General features: G+C 36.7%; 1 protein-coding gene across 1 annotated transcript in view; it reads left to right on the forward strand.

Annotated features, from left to right (window-relative positions):
- ARHGAP8 (Rho GTPase activating protein 8) overlaps positions 1-15,502 on the forward strand; it is a 79,132-nt gene that overhangs the window by 25,006 nt on the left and 38,624 nt on the right. The window contains exons 3-5 of the mRNA XM_031597232.2: positions 68-205; positions 9,984-10,071; positions 11,914-12,045. Of these exons, the coding sequence (XP_031453092.1) occupies positions 68-205; positions 9,984-10,071; positions 11,914-12,045 (358 nt within the window). The remainder of the gene's footprint in view (positions 1-67; positions 206-9,983; positions 10,072-11,913; positions 12,046-15,502) is intronic.

A 15,502-nucleotide genomic window follows, 5' to 3' on the forward strand; every position in this document is an offset into this window, starting at 1 on the left:
AATTATTCAGAAACAAAAGTTTTTTCTGTGTTCATTAGCACTTACGCATTCTTTCTTGCTTCTTTAGAACTGCAGAAAGATGAAGCAGAAGATACACAGTCAGGACAAGATAAAATGTTTACGCCTCCACCACTTGAGGATCCTGAGCTAGATATCAATCATCCCTACTATGATGTTGCAAGACATGGCATCATCCAATTAGCAGGTATATTTGGACAAAAAGCATAACTTCAACATGTTAAACCCCTTAGCACAATTTTCTCTCTGTACTCTTCAAGGCGTTGCATTGTAATTGTACTGATGTTTTCAGCCTTCATCCTGAAGAGCAGCTGAATAGTAAAATGTGATCCCTGGCTTTTCTAGAGAGGACTTATGAGTCAAATGCTTGAGCTTAAACTTGTTTTAAAGTATAATATAAACATAATTATCAAAATATACTGTAATTGAAGGCCTAACTGTGGCTGTAACAGAGCCGTACTTTGTTTCAGTGATAAGTTTTGTGTTTTTTTTAACAACCTGAAGTGTTATGAGGGCACACACATCATTTTTCTTGTTGCTCAGGAAAGGGCACGCAGCTGAAGAGTTACAGGCTAATAAAAGGCAAAAAGGAAACTGCTGACAAAAAATTTAACTGCGTTTATCACTTGGCTCTCTGTTGTGATAAGGAGATAAACTACGGTTACATAACATATTTGATATATTGACATATTGGTTCATTTGGTGTTTACACTTATTTATATTTAAAGCATTTTGGCAACATAGAACATGCAGACACATGAAAAAAAAGGCATACATATGAGGTGTACACGTATAAGTATATACTGCATGCCGTTTTACCCATTTCATTTGCTTTTAGCATTAATGCTTTTCTTATTGTAACAGTTGTACAATGTATTGTGTATTAACCACAATACTCAACTACAATTAAGTTATACAGTAAGATGTAAACAACAATAGTTAATATTGCACATCCTAATGAAGTCTAAAATTGTGTTCTATCATGCACACTTTTTGTCTAGGTTGCAATTTTTCTGGAAAATGGTGAACTCTGGTTATATGTATTTACCTTTCTGAATTTGATCCATAAACAGGATGCTATCCATGTGAATATAAACTTCAGCAAAACCAATCCTCAGAAGAGGTTTGATTGAATAGGCTGGTGAAAAATGTTGTAAATTACTTCTGATTATAGGAGAGTTTTATTCATACTAGTATCTCTTCTTGAAGCTAGCTATACACAGGATAATAATTAAATTTTACCTGCATCAAAACTAACTCTGCAACATAAGATTAACGTCCATAAACAAGGGAACAACAGATTCACATTCTTGCAACTCAGTAGCTGCTACCTACGAGTCCAGTAGGATGTTTCTCACTGAGGCACAAGTTTGCGGATGAAAGAAATACTAATATGAAAGTTAGTAATGAAGTCATTGAAATCAAACTGACAGAGTGTGAAATAGATGTGTTAACAGACACACTGGATATACCAGAGTTACTGTAACTGTCCATCTAAGAACCTCTCCCATCTGCTGTATTAGGCAGTTCTATATGATCCTGTTTTAAAAGAGATCTTTGCAAGACTTTTTCCTCCTGCTATGATACACAAGATTGAATCATGATTTGCCATGTATTTACTTTTTCAACCTAGTTAAAATGCATGATTATTTAGTAAATGTTTGTTTCTGGTCCTTGCTGTTCATTCACTCAAAGCTGTCCTGGAAGTCAGAAGCACTTGGCATTTGGTTTAGTTAGTGTTAATTCTAAAGGGTCCTTGTGTGTTTATCATGCTTGGAGTAATCACTGTGATTTTTGCAGCCGCCAGATGATGAGCCTAAGCCTGGGTCTGTATTTTGAAAATCTCCTCTTTTCTGTCCCTGTGTACTGGAGGAAAAGAGGACAAGTTGGCAGTCTTAGTATGCTCAGCCTGAATCACCAATGAGACACACCCTACTGATTCTGAAAAGAAAATAAGTAAAGTTTACTGATTACTGTGGCATACAAACTGGTATCTTTGATAGTCTTTGACTTATCCTACTATTTGTCTCAGAAGAGCTAAAACAGTGGGGGAACTCAAAATTCACCATCTCATTCATTTTTTTATTTTGATGGTGAAATATACTGGAACAGCAGTTTTTAATCTTTTCCAGACTTCTACTGCTGGTGAAACAGAGTACGCATGGTGGGGACAGAGTGATAATCAGCCTGCCCATTCCCAAACAGTCTCATCTGCTTTCATGTAATGTGTATTCCTTCTCCTTATCCCTGTATTAGAGAATGGGAATGTGCTTCAGTGCACTCTGGAGTGAAAACCACAGTGGTTTTTAGAGACCTTCTGGTAGTGGTAGCATCCACTGATTCTTTTTGGAACTTGCTCCATACCAGTTATTTCTTTCTAATACAATCAAAACATTAGCTGTATTCTAAATTTGCTAAAGTATCCACAAGATGAGCCTGGGATGAAGTGTTAGTTTGTCTATGTTGATTTTCTCCTTACTACTGTAGTCTTTTGTAGGGAAAAAAAAGGGTCCTCCAGCCTTTGTCTAAGCATAGATAAGAGTGACTTTAGCTGCCATTTCAGTCAGAAACATGAGATGGGATTTTGCAAACCTACAGAACAATTAAAATGTGAAGCACAAGCCAGGAACTGTTCTTCAGAATGTGGTGTATGCACATTTGAAATAATTCTGATGGTAGAGTGCAAGATGGGAACATATGAATGCATAATATGGGGAAAGTAAAATACTATCCAAAGATATGCTTCACCTCTGCAAAAGGAGACCTCCTTGTCCCCACTGCTAACGAGTGGAATCAGGTTTGGATGCTTTCTGGATTTACATTCATGAGAGAAAATCAGATTTCCTTCCCATCTTAGAAAAGGTCAAACAATGCTTTTGACATGAGTCACTTTAAAATGATTTGTACCTAGTTTATAATGCTTTCAATAATCTCTGTGAATAAGACAAAGTATAATTTCAGCACTTCAAATGCTTTCTTTAGAGGAATTCTGAAAGCTGCTCCTTCAGGTTTGATTCTCTGATTGAAAGACAATGAGATTATTGTTTAAGTGAAGAAGAAAAAAGAGTTTAGGTGAAAATATTTGCAGTGATTTACTCATCTCTTACTATCATCTAATTTCCAACACTTATTTAAAAGAAAAAAAAATCTATGATTCCTCTTCGCTTCTCATAAATTGACTTCTACTTGCTTTCCATAGCAATAGCTTTGACTATATGTAAAGAAGATTTCTGCAGTGTACTTATACAGTGTGAAATGCAATCAATTAAATAAAAATAAGGAACATTTAGAAAGATGTAAACTTTAATTATTTTTTATTAATCACGTACTAGTTTATCTCACCAATGGCAATGTACAGCTGGCTACTGGTTAACACATGTAAATGGAAACAAGGCTGCAATGCTTGTTCTTATCTTGTTCTTATTATTTTCATTTTGAAGGAAAAATTTCAGTCTGTTTTCCTGTTGCCTAAAAAGAAAGTAAATTGGTTTTTGGTTGTGATTTTTTTTTAAAGGGACATACAAGCAAATATAATCTTTCTAAGTTGTTTCTGTAATATGATTACTGATAACTTATTGTAGCACCTGTTTTTGAATATATGTTGATTTAGGAGTCTGTCTCTGACTCTTGTGCTTTTATTAACTGCCAGTTATATCCCTGTGAATTTGATTGAACTTTCCCTAACAGAAGCAAAACATCTTATTTGCTTTGCAACTCTACATTTTCCTTAGCTTTTCACTGTTTTTCTTTCCAGTTACATTTAAAGATTTCAGATATATTCAAGGATTTGAAATATTGGTTATTTGAGAAGGACTGTCCATGCTCTTCAAGCTCCCATTCATATTCAGTTATGATTTCTGACCAGTGCATTAGAAAATAATTAAAATAGTGTTGTGTCAATCAGACTGTGGAATAAACAGAGATGATGTAGTTTTTGTGTCTTAGTTTCATTATGTAATTCACTGCTGTTTCTCCTTAAAGTCACAAATGTTTGAAATTTTCGGTCCATCTCAGTGACAGCTTTGCCACTTCCTGCAATACCCCGAGGAGCAGACCCATTGTGTGTAAATTGTAGTGCCAAAATAAAGAGGAAGGTCTAAACCTTTTATTCTTGAAAGAGAATAAAATGGACAAAGTAAGTCTTATTTCCAAAAGATTCCTGAAATCAGGAGCTTTGGTGTTATTTCATAAATTATACCTTCCTGTGGGAAACAGGAAACCAACTGGAGAGACCTAAGACTTCCAAGTTTTCAAGGACTGCAGGCCATTTTCAAGAAGGAAACTGAGGTCTCTGTAACTTATTTCAACTCAAGAGCAGACAGTAATGTGGGCTTTGCACTTTAGGAAGCCTGTCCTAACCATTTGACTCTTGTCATTTTAGAAACGTGGGTTCAAATCCTTCAGGTAGGAATTGAATTTGAATTTTTCACATGGAGGCAGTTTTCCTGTTGTTTCTTTCTCCAACTATTTTCTTCAGAATGTAAAATGAAATGAATTGCTCTTAATGGCATTTCTTGCTTTTGAATGTCAGGCTGCAAGCAATAGTGTCACTTTTAAAGGCAGAACGTAGTTAATTTCATCGAAGAATATGGAGGTGTTTTCATGTTGAGTCTGAGAAAATACGGAGATTGAGCCAGGCATACCTGAACTTAGTGGTTGACTTCAGGAGTGGCTTTAACTTAGCCGTATTTCAACAAATGTTTTCTACTTAATGAAGAGCATAGAGAAATGTAAATGCTTTATTACACCAAAGCAAGCTGTCTCTTCACTTTCAGCTGGTCTGAAGAAAATGTGCTGTGGCAAAACACTTCTCTTAGCCAAAACTGAGAAGAGAGAGAGTCCATGAAGAAATCTCTGTTGAGTAGTCTTTGTTTTCTGAAGGGAAGGTACAAATGTCTTGATGTAGGAAATCTCTGAAATACTCATTCTGTCTTACAATTTCTTCCTTTTAGGAAATCATGTGAATATATACTTGATTTCAATTACAATTTTTGCACTTTCCAGAATTAATCAGATGCAGCGCAGGTGCAATCCTCTCACAGAAAGTTGGTACCTAAATTACTGGATGAGCAGGAAGGAAACTGAGTAATGAACACAGAAAGAAAATGGTGTGAAATCAAAACAGGCTGGCTCTTGTCACGTAGAGTTGGTGTCACCCCCATTACCTACTTGGGGAATCTAATGTCTATTATAATGGAAAAACAACCAGCTCATTATCACAAATTTTGGCCACTTTAAAGTCGAAGTCTTAAAATATCCATTGTAATGTATTTTCATATGATTGGCCAAGGTAATCAGTGCTAGAAAAAAGAAGACTCAGATATCTACGTGCAAAGATATTAGCTTCTACTGCTATTGTTGAGACTCAGCTGTGTTATCAGGGCTGCGTGCTTCGTTGCTGACTAAGAAGTTTGCCATTATGGATGGGCAGAGACTTACATAGCATTAATTGTGGGCATATTTACTATCCATTACTCATCCAGTGCAAAACACAGAATGCTTGTAATTGCTTTTTTGTAACCCCTGATTTCCCCAAGTCACAGAGTACAGGAGGGACCTTGAAAGCACAGTTTGTCTCAGCATTTAACACTGTGTGAATGAAGTTTAAGGTTATTTTCAGTAACTTAAATTCTAAGAAAGAAACATATGGGAGTTAGTCTTTTCAGTGTAGTGGCAAGTCCCTTGGATTTTGACCCAGCTCCTATTCCCATCTCTCACTGAAACAAAGGCAGAAGTTCCATTCACTTTAGGACCATTCTGTGCTTTCATGTAATAATGACAAGCTTCAGCAAAATAATATATTTAACTTTTATAAAATAGTAATGTTTAGCATCATTAGAAGACAGGCTTTAAAAAGTCATACTAAAATTACAGCAATCAAAATCTCTCATTTGTAAATTGGAATAAGCTGTATCATTAGAAAAAACTTTTCATTTGCAAGATGGAGTAAGTGCTGTGCCATCCAAATTCTTAATTAAAAAGCAGAACAATCCATTTTCCTACTTGCTCTTCCTTGTTTCTTACCATAACTTTTTTTTTTCCTTGGTACTGTGAAGTTTGATATCAGAAGTGATGTATGAATCATGTCTGCTTCAGACAAATACACACAAATAATATTCCAGCATTTTGTATTTTAATGGGCATAAATCCTGTTCTGGACACTGCACTCCACACACCCCTCTTTACTCATGAGGTGTAGAGAAGGAAGTTGGCTTGACAGAAATGAGTTTACAGAAGTGACTCAGCAGTGAGCACAGCTGATAATGCTGAGGCTGTCATCATCTTTCTATTTACATACTTTACTTATGAATGTGGCTACTGGGTACCAAGCGAGGCAGTGCCCTCTCACCTGTAGGTGAAGGATATCTCTCAAACATTTTTTGTGTGTGAGATAAGGATTTCAGACAAAGGATTTGCTAGTGTGAAAAAGATGAGAGCACGAACACAGAGAGAGTGGGCTGGGGAGTTTAGGTGCCCAAGCAGTTAAGGAACCCAGTCTTTGGGAATGCTTCTGGAACTGCTAGAGCACAAAAGCAGTGTAGAAGGAACACAGAAGCATAGAACAAGTTGTCATCTGAAGCTGTTCAGTAATGTGGAATAAAATATGTTAATATGAAATTACATTTTTTACCTGAAAGTAAATCACCAAGAAACAAAACTGAAATTGTGTTTTTTGTTTTTTTTTGTTTTTTGTTTTTTTTTGTTGTTGTTGTTGTTGTTGTTGTTGTTGTTCGGTTGGTTTTTTTTGCATTGTCTTCTGTAAAGAGAGGCATCTTTCAGTTCTAAATTATTTAATTACAAAGGAAATACAGGTTTTGTGGTATATATACTTGCTCTATGCTGACTTAAAAACAAATGCTTCAAGTAATGCTCTTTGTGTAGATAACTGGATGATTGATACTCCCACACTTCAAGCTACACTTTCACATGTTTGGGCATAACTTATTTCCTCAAAATTCTGGACTTCAGTGTGTTTCAAAGTGTGAAGCAAATAGTCCAGAGCAATGGGAATTTTGCAGGGTGCTCAGTCACAGCCCTTCTTGTAGAGGGCTAGGCAGACCTACTTGACAGATCAGCGCTTCAATGTGCCATTTAAAAACTTTTCTGTTTTTCAAAGAATTATTGATGCCTATGTGAAAAGAACATCCTCTTTTATCAGCTGTCATCATTATTGGGAAGCTGGCCCTGCTTTATTTAGCTTTTAGTCGAGCTGAGGTTCTCATTAACCATTTCTGATTGTGGCTGTTGCCCGTATAGCTCTATGGAGTTGCAGAACAAGGTTCAGTTCTCTGCTCTTCTTGTAGTTTTGGCAAAGCGATTGCACTCCAGTTTTCTGATTATTGAAACTAGAACACTTTACATGTGTTCTAAGTGTATCTGTTTACACTTCTTTTATAAAGGTAGTTATTTTATTCTGCCCTTTAAATCAGGCAGTGGAATGTAACCAACAGTAACAATTGGTGACTCATTTAGTAATTTAGCTGGAAACATTATTAGATTTATTTTGCTCATAAAAATGATTGTTTAACAAATAAAATATTCCACAGTGCACTGTAGCACAGCAGTTTTTCCACAAACAAGTAATGATTTAGAGAACAATTTTTTATTAATGCTTTAATTTAATTGTAGTACATTGTTCATATTAATGCCTTTCAAATTATAATGCCTTTATAAGTGCTCTGAAAACATCAAATAAGACACTTTAAATAACTTCAGGAAATGAAAATATTGCCTGTTTAAGAACAATGTACACACTTACCTGAGTACATATAATCATGTTGTTGTGCATAACCTTCCTTTAGTGGCGCTCAAGCACCTTATTTAACATGGGAATCAGAATTTATTATTAATGTGGCAAGGGGGCATCAAACTATGATGGATGAAAAAGCATGTTCAAGAAAGATAGCAAACATAAGTAGTAAGCCTGAAAGGAATGGAAAAAAAAAAGAAACAGCCAGCAGAGAAAACTACATTTTGGAAGTAAGAAATACAGGACTAAAGTGATAACTGCCAAAAGTCAAGCTGAGTTAAGTCTTTAAAGGTTGTTAAAGAAAATAATAAAAGGTTTTTTGGTTGTATAAAGAGAGAAAAAGGAGATAAATGATCTGTGAAATCAGAGTGGGGTAGACAATTTAAATGAATACTTCATCCCAGTTTTCAGTAAAGATTATGTTGATATTATTAGAAAACCTGTAAGTCCTATTTTTGATGTTCATCTTGCAATTCATGCAATCATTATCTAATCCTTGTCACCCATGCTTAGGAAAGAGGCATTCAGACTGGAGCAGTGTAGAAAACAGTGGGATTGGGGAAGGGAGATTTTTAAAGGAGATGGAAGATCTAACATGTTTATAAGCAGTAAAATGCAGGCTGAGAAGTGATTATTGCCTAGAGATTCCATCAGAGATGTAAACAGTACTGGAGGAGGAGAACTGTTCTGCCTGGATCATATCATTATCACACAAACAAGCTGGTACAGACTTGCTAGCACTTTTAGACCAGAACTGAGGAAAGAAGGTTGCATATTGTCATAGCAGTGAGCAGTAGGACCAAGAGCTGGAAAAATTCACTGGTTTTCAAGATGAAGCCTGACAAGTCAGCAAGGGTTATGGGCACAGTTCCTGGTGATGACACAGGTTTGGAACTGATAATGCAGAAGATGTCTCCCAGTCAGCATTCATAAGTGAAAAGTTATTAAAAGTTAATCTTGTCTCTTCTATCCCTTTTCCCATATTAAAAAAAAACAAAACAAAAAAACAAACAAAAAAACCCAATAGTGTACCATCACGACCTCTGTATACATGTGGGATAGAAACTGGATAAAGCAAGCACAATAATGTTTTTTTCTTGATGTGGAATCTGTCAGCTGAAGGTGCCAATTTTTCCTAAGCAAAATAAAGGGAAGAATATTTACATAGCCGGTGGCTTTTCATCAAAAATACATGTTTCCAAGCTGGCAAATATTTTCTTATTCAGATGATGTAATTTGATCAGCTTTAGCTGATCAAGTTCATAGAACTGATGTTGATTCAAACAGCTGAAGCTGCTCTACCCAGTTTTCATAGAAATGTTCATATGATTCATATGTTGAGTTACCGTGTTAGATCTTTAATTTTCCCCCTTTTATTTCTTTGCTTTTTCATTCCAGCTAGTTACCTATATGTTAAGATCTTAACATCTCACGGTCTTCTGTACAGTTACCCTCAATATGATCATCCTATAACTTCTGAGTGTGGGTTTCCAGATAGCAGAAGTTGAGCATTGGGTGGGCACTGGCATCATCACCAGCTTTGTCCATACAAGCAGCGGGTGAAAGTGTCATGAGCCAGTGAGTGCAATGAACTCGACTGCCACAGTACATGCTTTGCTGAAGGGATTAAGGGATGGAATCTTGGTGATCTTCAGGTTATGAAAAGCAAAGGTGTTTGCCCTGTGTCTTGTGTTTTAATGAGATCTGAATGTAGTGGTGCTTTTGGAAAAATATCTAAGAAAGCTTAAGCTGGTAAAATAAAAATCTGACTTCAGTGTTTGACAGAGCAAATGTCTAAATTGTTTGTTGTGGAACAGCAAATAAGGCATGACAAGTTTAAAAACATTACTTCTGCAACTTTCTTACTACTCCAGTAAGAAAGACACAGTTTCTTCCATGGTTAAATTCTGCAGGAGGATTTAGTCATTCCTTTTCAGGAGCTGCACACTACCAGCTATACTTTGAATAGGTCTTTCTCAGCTTAGTTTGCCTCAGTTGTTCAGCAGTTGCATCATTTTTACTGCCATGGTTGCCAGATTTATTTCTGTAGGCAACGTGTGATTTGCTTGTGAAGTTTCACAGTGTGTTTTGAGTAAAGATGAGAAATACCAAGATTACCCCCAATACCAGAAAATACAAGCTACTCCCTCAGATCACTGAGGTCCCACTGCATGAGTAAATGAGCATTGTCTTTACTAACTGTTTTGTTCACCAGGTGATGACAATTCTGGAAGAAAGGTGATTACCTTCAGTTGCTGCCGTATGCCCCCCTCCCACCAGCTCAATCACACCAGATTGCTGGAGTAAGTTTCTCTCAATCTCTTGTGTGGACTGCTTTACATTCACAGAATCACATTTCTATGTGAATCTCTTTTAGCTTGTTTCCAGATGAATGAGTTTTCAGAGAGGGAGAAGCAGGAGGTAGTGAGTGAAATGGAAAAATGATGTACTTACTAGTGTTAATATTAAGTCAATGAGATGTGGATGAAACTGGCAGTTTCTTCACCTGGAATCTTGTCTAGAGGAAGTAATTCACTGTGTACTGAAATTAACTTGGTGTTTTGATTTTCTTAATGAATTCTGATATTTTAAAACAAAGAATTTATGATGAAGACCAATGAAAGAGGAATTCTAGTATTTTAGCACTATGTACATACGTTCTCATGAATGACAAGTTTGCCTTAGTTTGCTATATTTCATTTCCTAAATCACCTCTCAATAACATTTTGTTATTTATGTTACTGTTTTTCCTCTTTTATAAAATGACCTATATCAAGTACAGTATTTTTGTTTAAGTCTCTTATATCTCACCTTGTAACAAGCAGTTGATTGTACAGAAATATTGGTTATTTTATTCCTTTAAAGCTCCCTCAATTATTTTTAGAAGTACAGGCTTTCCATAGGCAACATGCCAAGGAATTTGCATGCTGTAAAATAAAACATGAGGCTCTCTGTATGTCAGAGTACATGTTTAGATATATTTATGTTTTGATTACACTCTACTTGAAAGTCTTGAATTACCATTAATGGTAATTCCATTATAATACCATTTAATACTCAATTCAGGTATCAAAACAGTATTACATAAATAGCAATAGCATTCCTTGTCCCAGACTATCTGCAGTGTTAAGGTTTTCAGTATCATAGATGAATAAGCAGATCAGTAAGACTGTGGGAGTACAGCATAGCAGTGAAGTAATGTGCTTTTGCATAGGTGAATAGTCAGTGTGGCCTTGATATTTTCAGGTAGCCACAGCCTAATAAGTGTCACATGAAACTGTCTATTTACTTGAATGAGTGAAGAACGATATCTGGGACTCTGTCACAGAATAATAAGATAACATTGAGAATGACATGAGAAAGTTGAAATCTGACACAGCAAGAGATGAGGCCAGATTGTACTCCTCCATCATTGCTTTATTTGAATCACTGAGCTGTGTAATAGACCATGCAGTGCTCTCAATTGTAGGAGAAAAGGAAAAGTGTCTTACACTATACCATAAAAGAATCAATGCACAGAAATCTGCTTATAAAACATATACTTTTATTTCAAGATGGGATAACTAGTGCAGTTCTTTAAATTAGTTTTAAAGGAAATGATCTATAAATGTAGTCCCTTCAAAGCAAACAAGAGAAAGGCAAGTGCACTCAAGAAAACAGTTTACAGTAACAAGTTGTAATTGGCAGTAATTAGAGTTAATGGATTTTCCCAAGAATTTAAGATCTTTTTATTTGAGAGTAAAAAGAAGACTTATCCCTTATTATTTTGAAAGGTTAAAATGACTATGTTTATTTGGCTAATTGGAAGGAATTGATAAAGACAAGAAGAAAGCAAAATAGAAGTTGCTGTCGGTTAAAATGTATCCTTTAAAATATTTGCTGAGCAACACAGTCATGTATTGTCTTCATCTTTTAGTGATTTGTGAGTACCATTGTTTTTATAACTAAATATGTTCATAATGTGGTGGAATTACTGGTAACACTGCCTCTAAAACAAGATGAACTTGTTTGCTAACTACGTTGAGGAAAACATGAATCTGCAGTCATGAATGTTCAGCGCAAAAACAGGGCATTTACTTTCTCAGTTACTGCTTTAAAATTCCCATCCAATACACTGTCTTAAAACTAAAATGGTATCTTTTCAGGTACTTGAAGTATACTCTGGAACAGTATGTAGAGAATGATTATACAGTTGTCTACTTTCACTACGGCCTGAAGAGTCTCAATAAGCCATCACTGAAATGGTTACAAACTGCCTACAAAGAATTCGACAGGAAGTATGTCTCCAGAATGTTTGGTTTGTGTGCATGTAAAATGTCTGTAGTTAATGGTTGAGTTAATTTTACCATTACAAATTCTTGTAATGACCTCAGCCTGTTGGTTCTCTTATAAATGTCTTCTGTGCACTACTTAGTGTCATAGGTGCTGAAATGATTATCCAAAGTTATACAAAGACTCGGGAGCAAGAACTGAGCCATCGTCTTTCTGTGTGCTATTTAACAAGAAGCTTGTGACACCTTACTAGCCATCATTCTTGATTATCTCACAGGTTTTTTTTTAACCTTAAATCTTCTCAAGGCTAGGTTGTATATGAAATAGGAGATCCTAACAGACAGTTTCTCAAAATACTTGTAGCATTCATTGTTTGTTATATGTAAAGCACAGAAATGACCCTGTGCTTGTATATGCCAGTCCTTTGAAGTAACAGTGACTGCTGCTGACTTATACTTTGGGTGTTTGGATGGGTTGTTGACTAGGCCAGAGCTCCTAGATAGATAGCTTTTCAATAGAGGAAACTGGGTTCTAAAGTTTATTCTTTGAAAACAAGCATTCACAGAATCACAGAATGGCCAGGGTTGGAAGGGACCTCAAGGATCATGAATCTCCAACCCCCCTGCCACATGCAGGGCCACCAGCCTCCCCATTTAATACCAGACCAGGCTGCCCAGGGCCCCATCCAATCTGGCCTTGAACACCTCCAGGGACGGGGCATCCACAACCTCTCTGGGCAGCCTGTTCCAGCACCTCACCACTCTCTCTCTAAAGAATTTCCCCCTGATGTCCAAGCTAAATCTCCCCTCCCTCAACTTAAAACCATTTCCCCTCGTCCTGCAGTTATCTACCCCTTCAAAGAGTTGATTCCCCTCCCCTCTGTAGGCTCCCTTTAGGTATTGAAATGCTGCAATGAAGTTACCCTGCAGCCTTCTTTTCTGCAGGCTGAACAAGCCCAGCTCCCTCAACCTGTCCTCATAGGGGAGGTGCTCCTGTCCCCTGGTCATCTTCGTGGCCCTCCTCTGGACCCTCTCCAACAGCTCCCTGTCTTTCTTGTACTGGGGGCTCCACACTTGGACGCAGTATTCCAGATGGGGCCTCACAAGAGCAGAGTAGAGAGGAACAATCACCTCCCTGTCTCTGCTGGCCACCCCTCTTCTGATGGAGCCCAGGATACCATTTGCTTTTCAAGCCACAAGGGCACACTGCTGGCTCGTGTTAAGCTTTTCATCTATCAAGACCCCAGGTCCTTCTCCACAGGGCTGCTCTAGAGCTGGAAGTTCCTATTGAAATCAGTTAGGGTTTTACTTGTTCAAAGTTATTTTACTTGTTTTCAACAAGTTGTTTTACTTGTTTTTGTAAGCTGGCCAAAAAAGGGCAAAATATCTGGAAGTGAAAACATTCATAAATGGCTTTTTCCCAAAGTGGAACTGTAGATGTGCCTGTGTGTGCATGTTGGAGGATGAATCATATGTGCCTGATTCTTCCAATCTGGGAGCTGGAACAAGAAGCAAATCTCCAAAAAGACACTGTGAAAGAGGTTAATGTGTATTTCTAGATTAAACTGCAATATAAATACACAAGCATTTAACACATCTATGTACCACCCTGCTTTGAGAATGGATATTCAAATATGCAAAATTTGGTTATCTAGTGCCAGAGTTCAGTCTTTTGAATCTCACCCAATAGCATCCTGTAACTCTAAAACCCACTATGCAAGAAAACAGCAGCCATCTGAGCTGCAGAGATGAGCTGTCATTTGAAGTATCTAACTGCTTTAATGAGAAATTGATATCGGTTCAGTAACAGATCGAGAAAGCTTATTTTTGGTAGTAGACTTCTGAATATGTTTGCTATAATACATTTATTGTTTAAGAGACAGGGTAAGGAAGAAAAAATGGCAAAGGATCTCCTATATTTTGTCTATGGTGAAAGGTTTGGGCTATAATAGTGTTTTTTGCTGTGCTTTGACAGTTCCTGAAAATAAATCACTCTGTGGAATTGGAAGCCTACCCTATCATATTATTTTCCTTCTGAGACAATCCCAAACCTAATTTACAGCAGCTGTATAGGGAGAGGCAGTATGAGGGGCTATATCTTCCTCAGTTTTGTTGCCTTCTCTCCTGCATATATCTCAAGAACACAGTTACGCCAGAAATCTGTTTTCTCCATTTTCACTCTCTCCCAGAATGCAAGAGAACCAAGGAGGAGCAGATAATCCCAGGTATCTTTAAAGAGTAGGCAACCTCACACCCATCATTTTATTCACAGCTGAAGTTCATGGCATGCAGTCACCGAGAAGCTCACAGCAGTATTTGCAGTCCAGCATATATGTTTAGCTGTACTAGCTAGAAAGAAGAAAAAAAAAAACACAACACAAATACAGTACCCTTCAAACCTGTTCCATTTGTGTATTTTGAGGGTGAGAGAAAAGAGGAGAATACAAAAGAAGATTGTAATTAGCTAGTATTATGAAAGGAAATGTTCAACTGGAATAATTTCAAGGTAGTAGTTCTTAGTTTTAAGGTTTATGGCAGGTCATTGTAGTCTTCTGGGCATTCACTTGTAGTTCAAGAAAATATGAAATATGTAAACTTCCACAGAAATATAGGCTTATGCCTTCTACTTTGAGATGCAAAACAGACTTATTTCAGTAAAGCAGCTCAGTTGTGTTGCTTTTTAGTTTTTATCACTGAATTTGAGTTCTTATTTACAGCAGTGCCTGTTGTGCAGGAGGATATTTATTTGCTTGTATGTAATACTGGCTTTGTAAAAACAGCACAGACATAAATGGGCCCATTTAAAACCGAAAAGGAAAAAACTATTTCAACTATTAAACTATTTTAACTTCTACGTTGATCCTCTTTTCCCTCTTACAATAACCTGTTACATAAAGGTTTTTCTTGAGAGTTAATGATTATCTTTTTTTTTTTCCCCCCATAACAATGAATGGTCAGCACTGGGGAGGATTCTTCAGTTTTTAGGCAAACTTTGCAAAGCTCTAAGCAACAGTTCATATACAGAATATAAAGAGACACATGATTGTGGGTTTTCTGAGTTTCATTTTGCAGTAAAGTTGAGTAAGATCAGCATGTTCCTGTGGTGCCTAGTTTCCATTTTAGTTTTAGCCTTCTAGAATCTATTGTTTATGTACCATTATATGACAACATGGAATCAAGCAGTGCTGTCATGAAGAAAGTTTTTGTTCTAAACAAAGAGGACCATCTGATATGAAACAGTGCATAATTGGCTTCAACTTTAGTAATGACAACCAAAACAAGATAAAAGTAGTGGGAAAGAAGATTAGGCCTAAATTTTACAGCTGAAAATATATGAATTTTCTCCTGTATGAAGCTCCTTTATGGAGAAAATAAAGAGAGATGAAGGGAATCCATTTTTAAGACTTCCTTTTCCCCTCAGTTCTTTTTCAGGTTGCTTCATCTCATAATTTTTCTTCTACCC

The sequence above is a fragment of the Phasianus colchicus genome, chromosome 1, assembly GCF_987193195.1.
Source record: "Phasianus colchicus chromosome 1, bPhaCol1.hap1.1, whole genome shotgun sequence".
NCBI lineage: Eukaryota > Metazoa > Chordata > Aves > Galliformes > Phasianidae > Phasianus > Phasianus colchicus.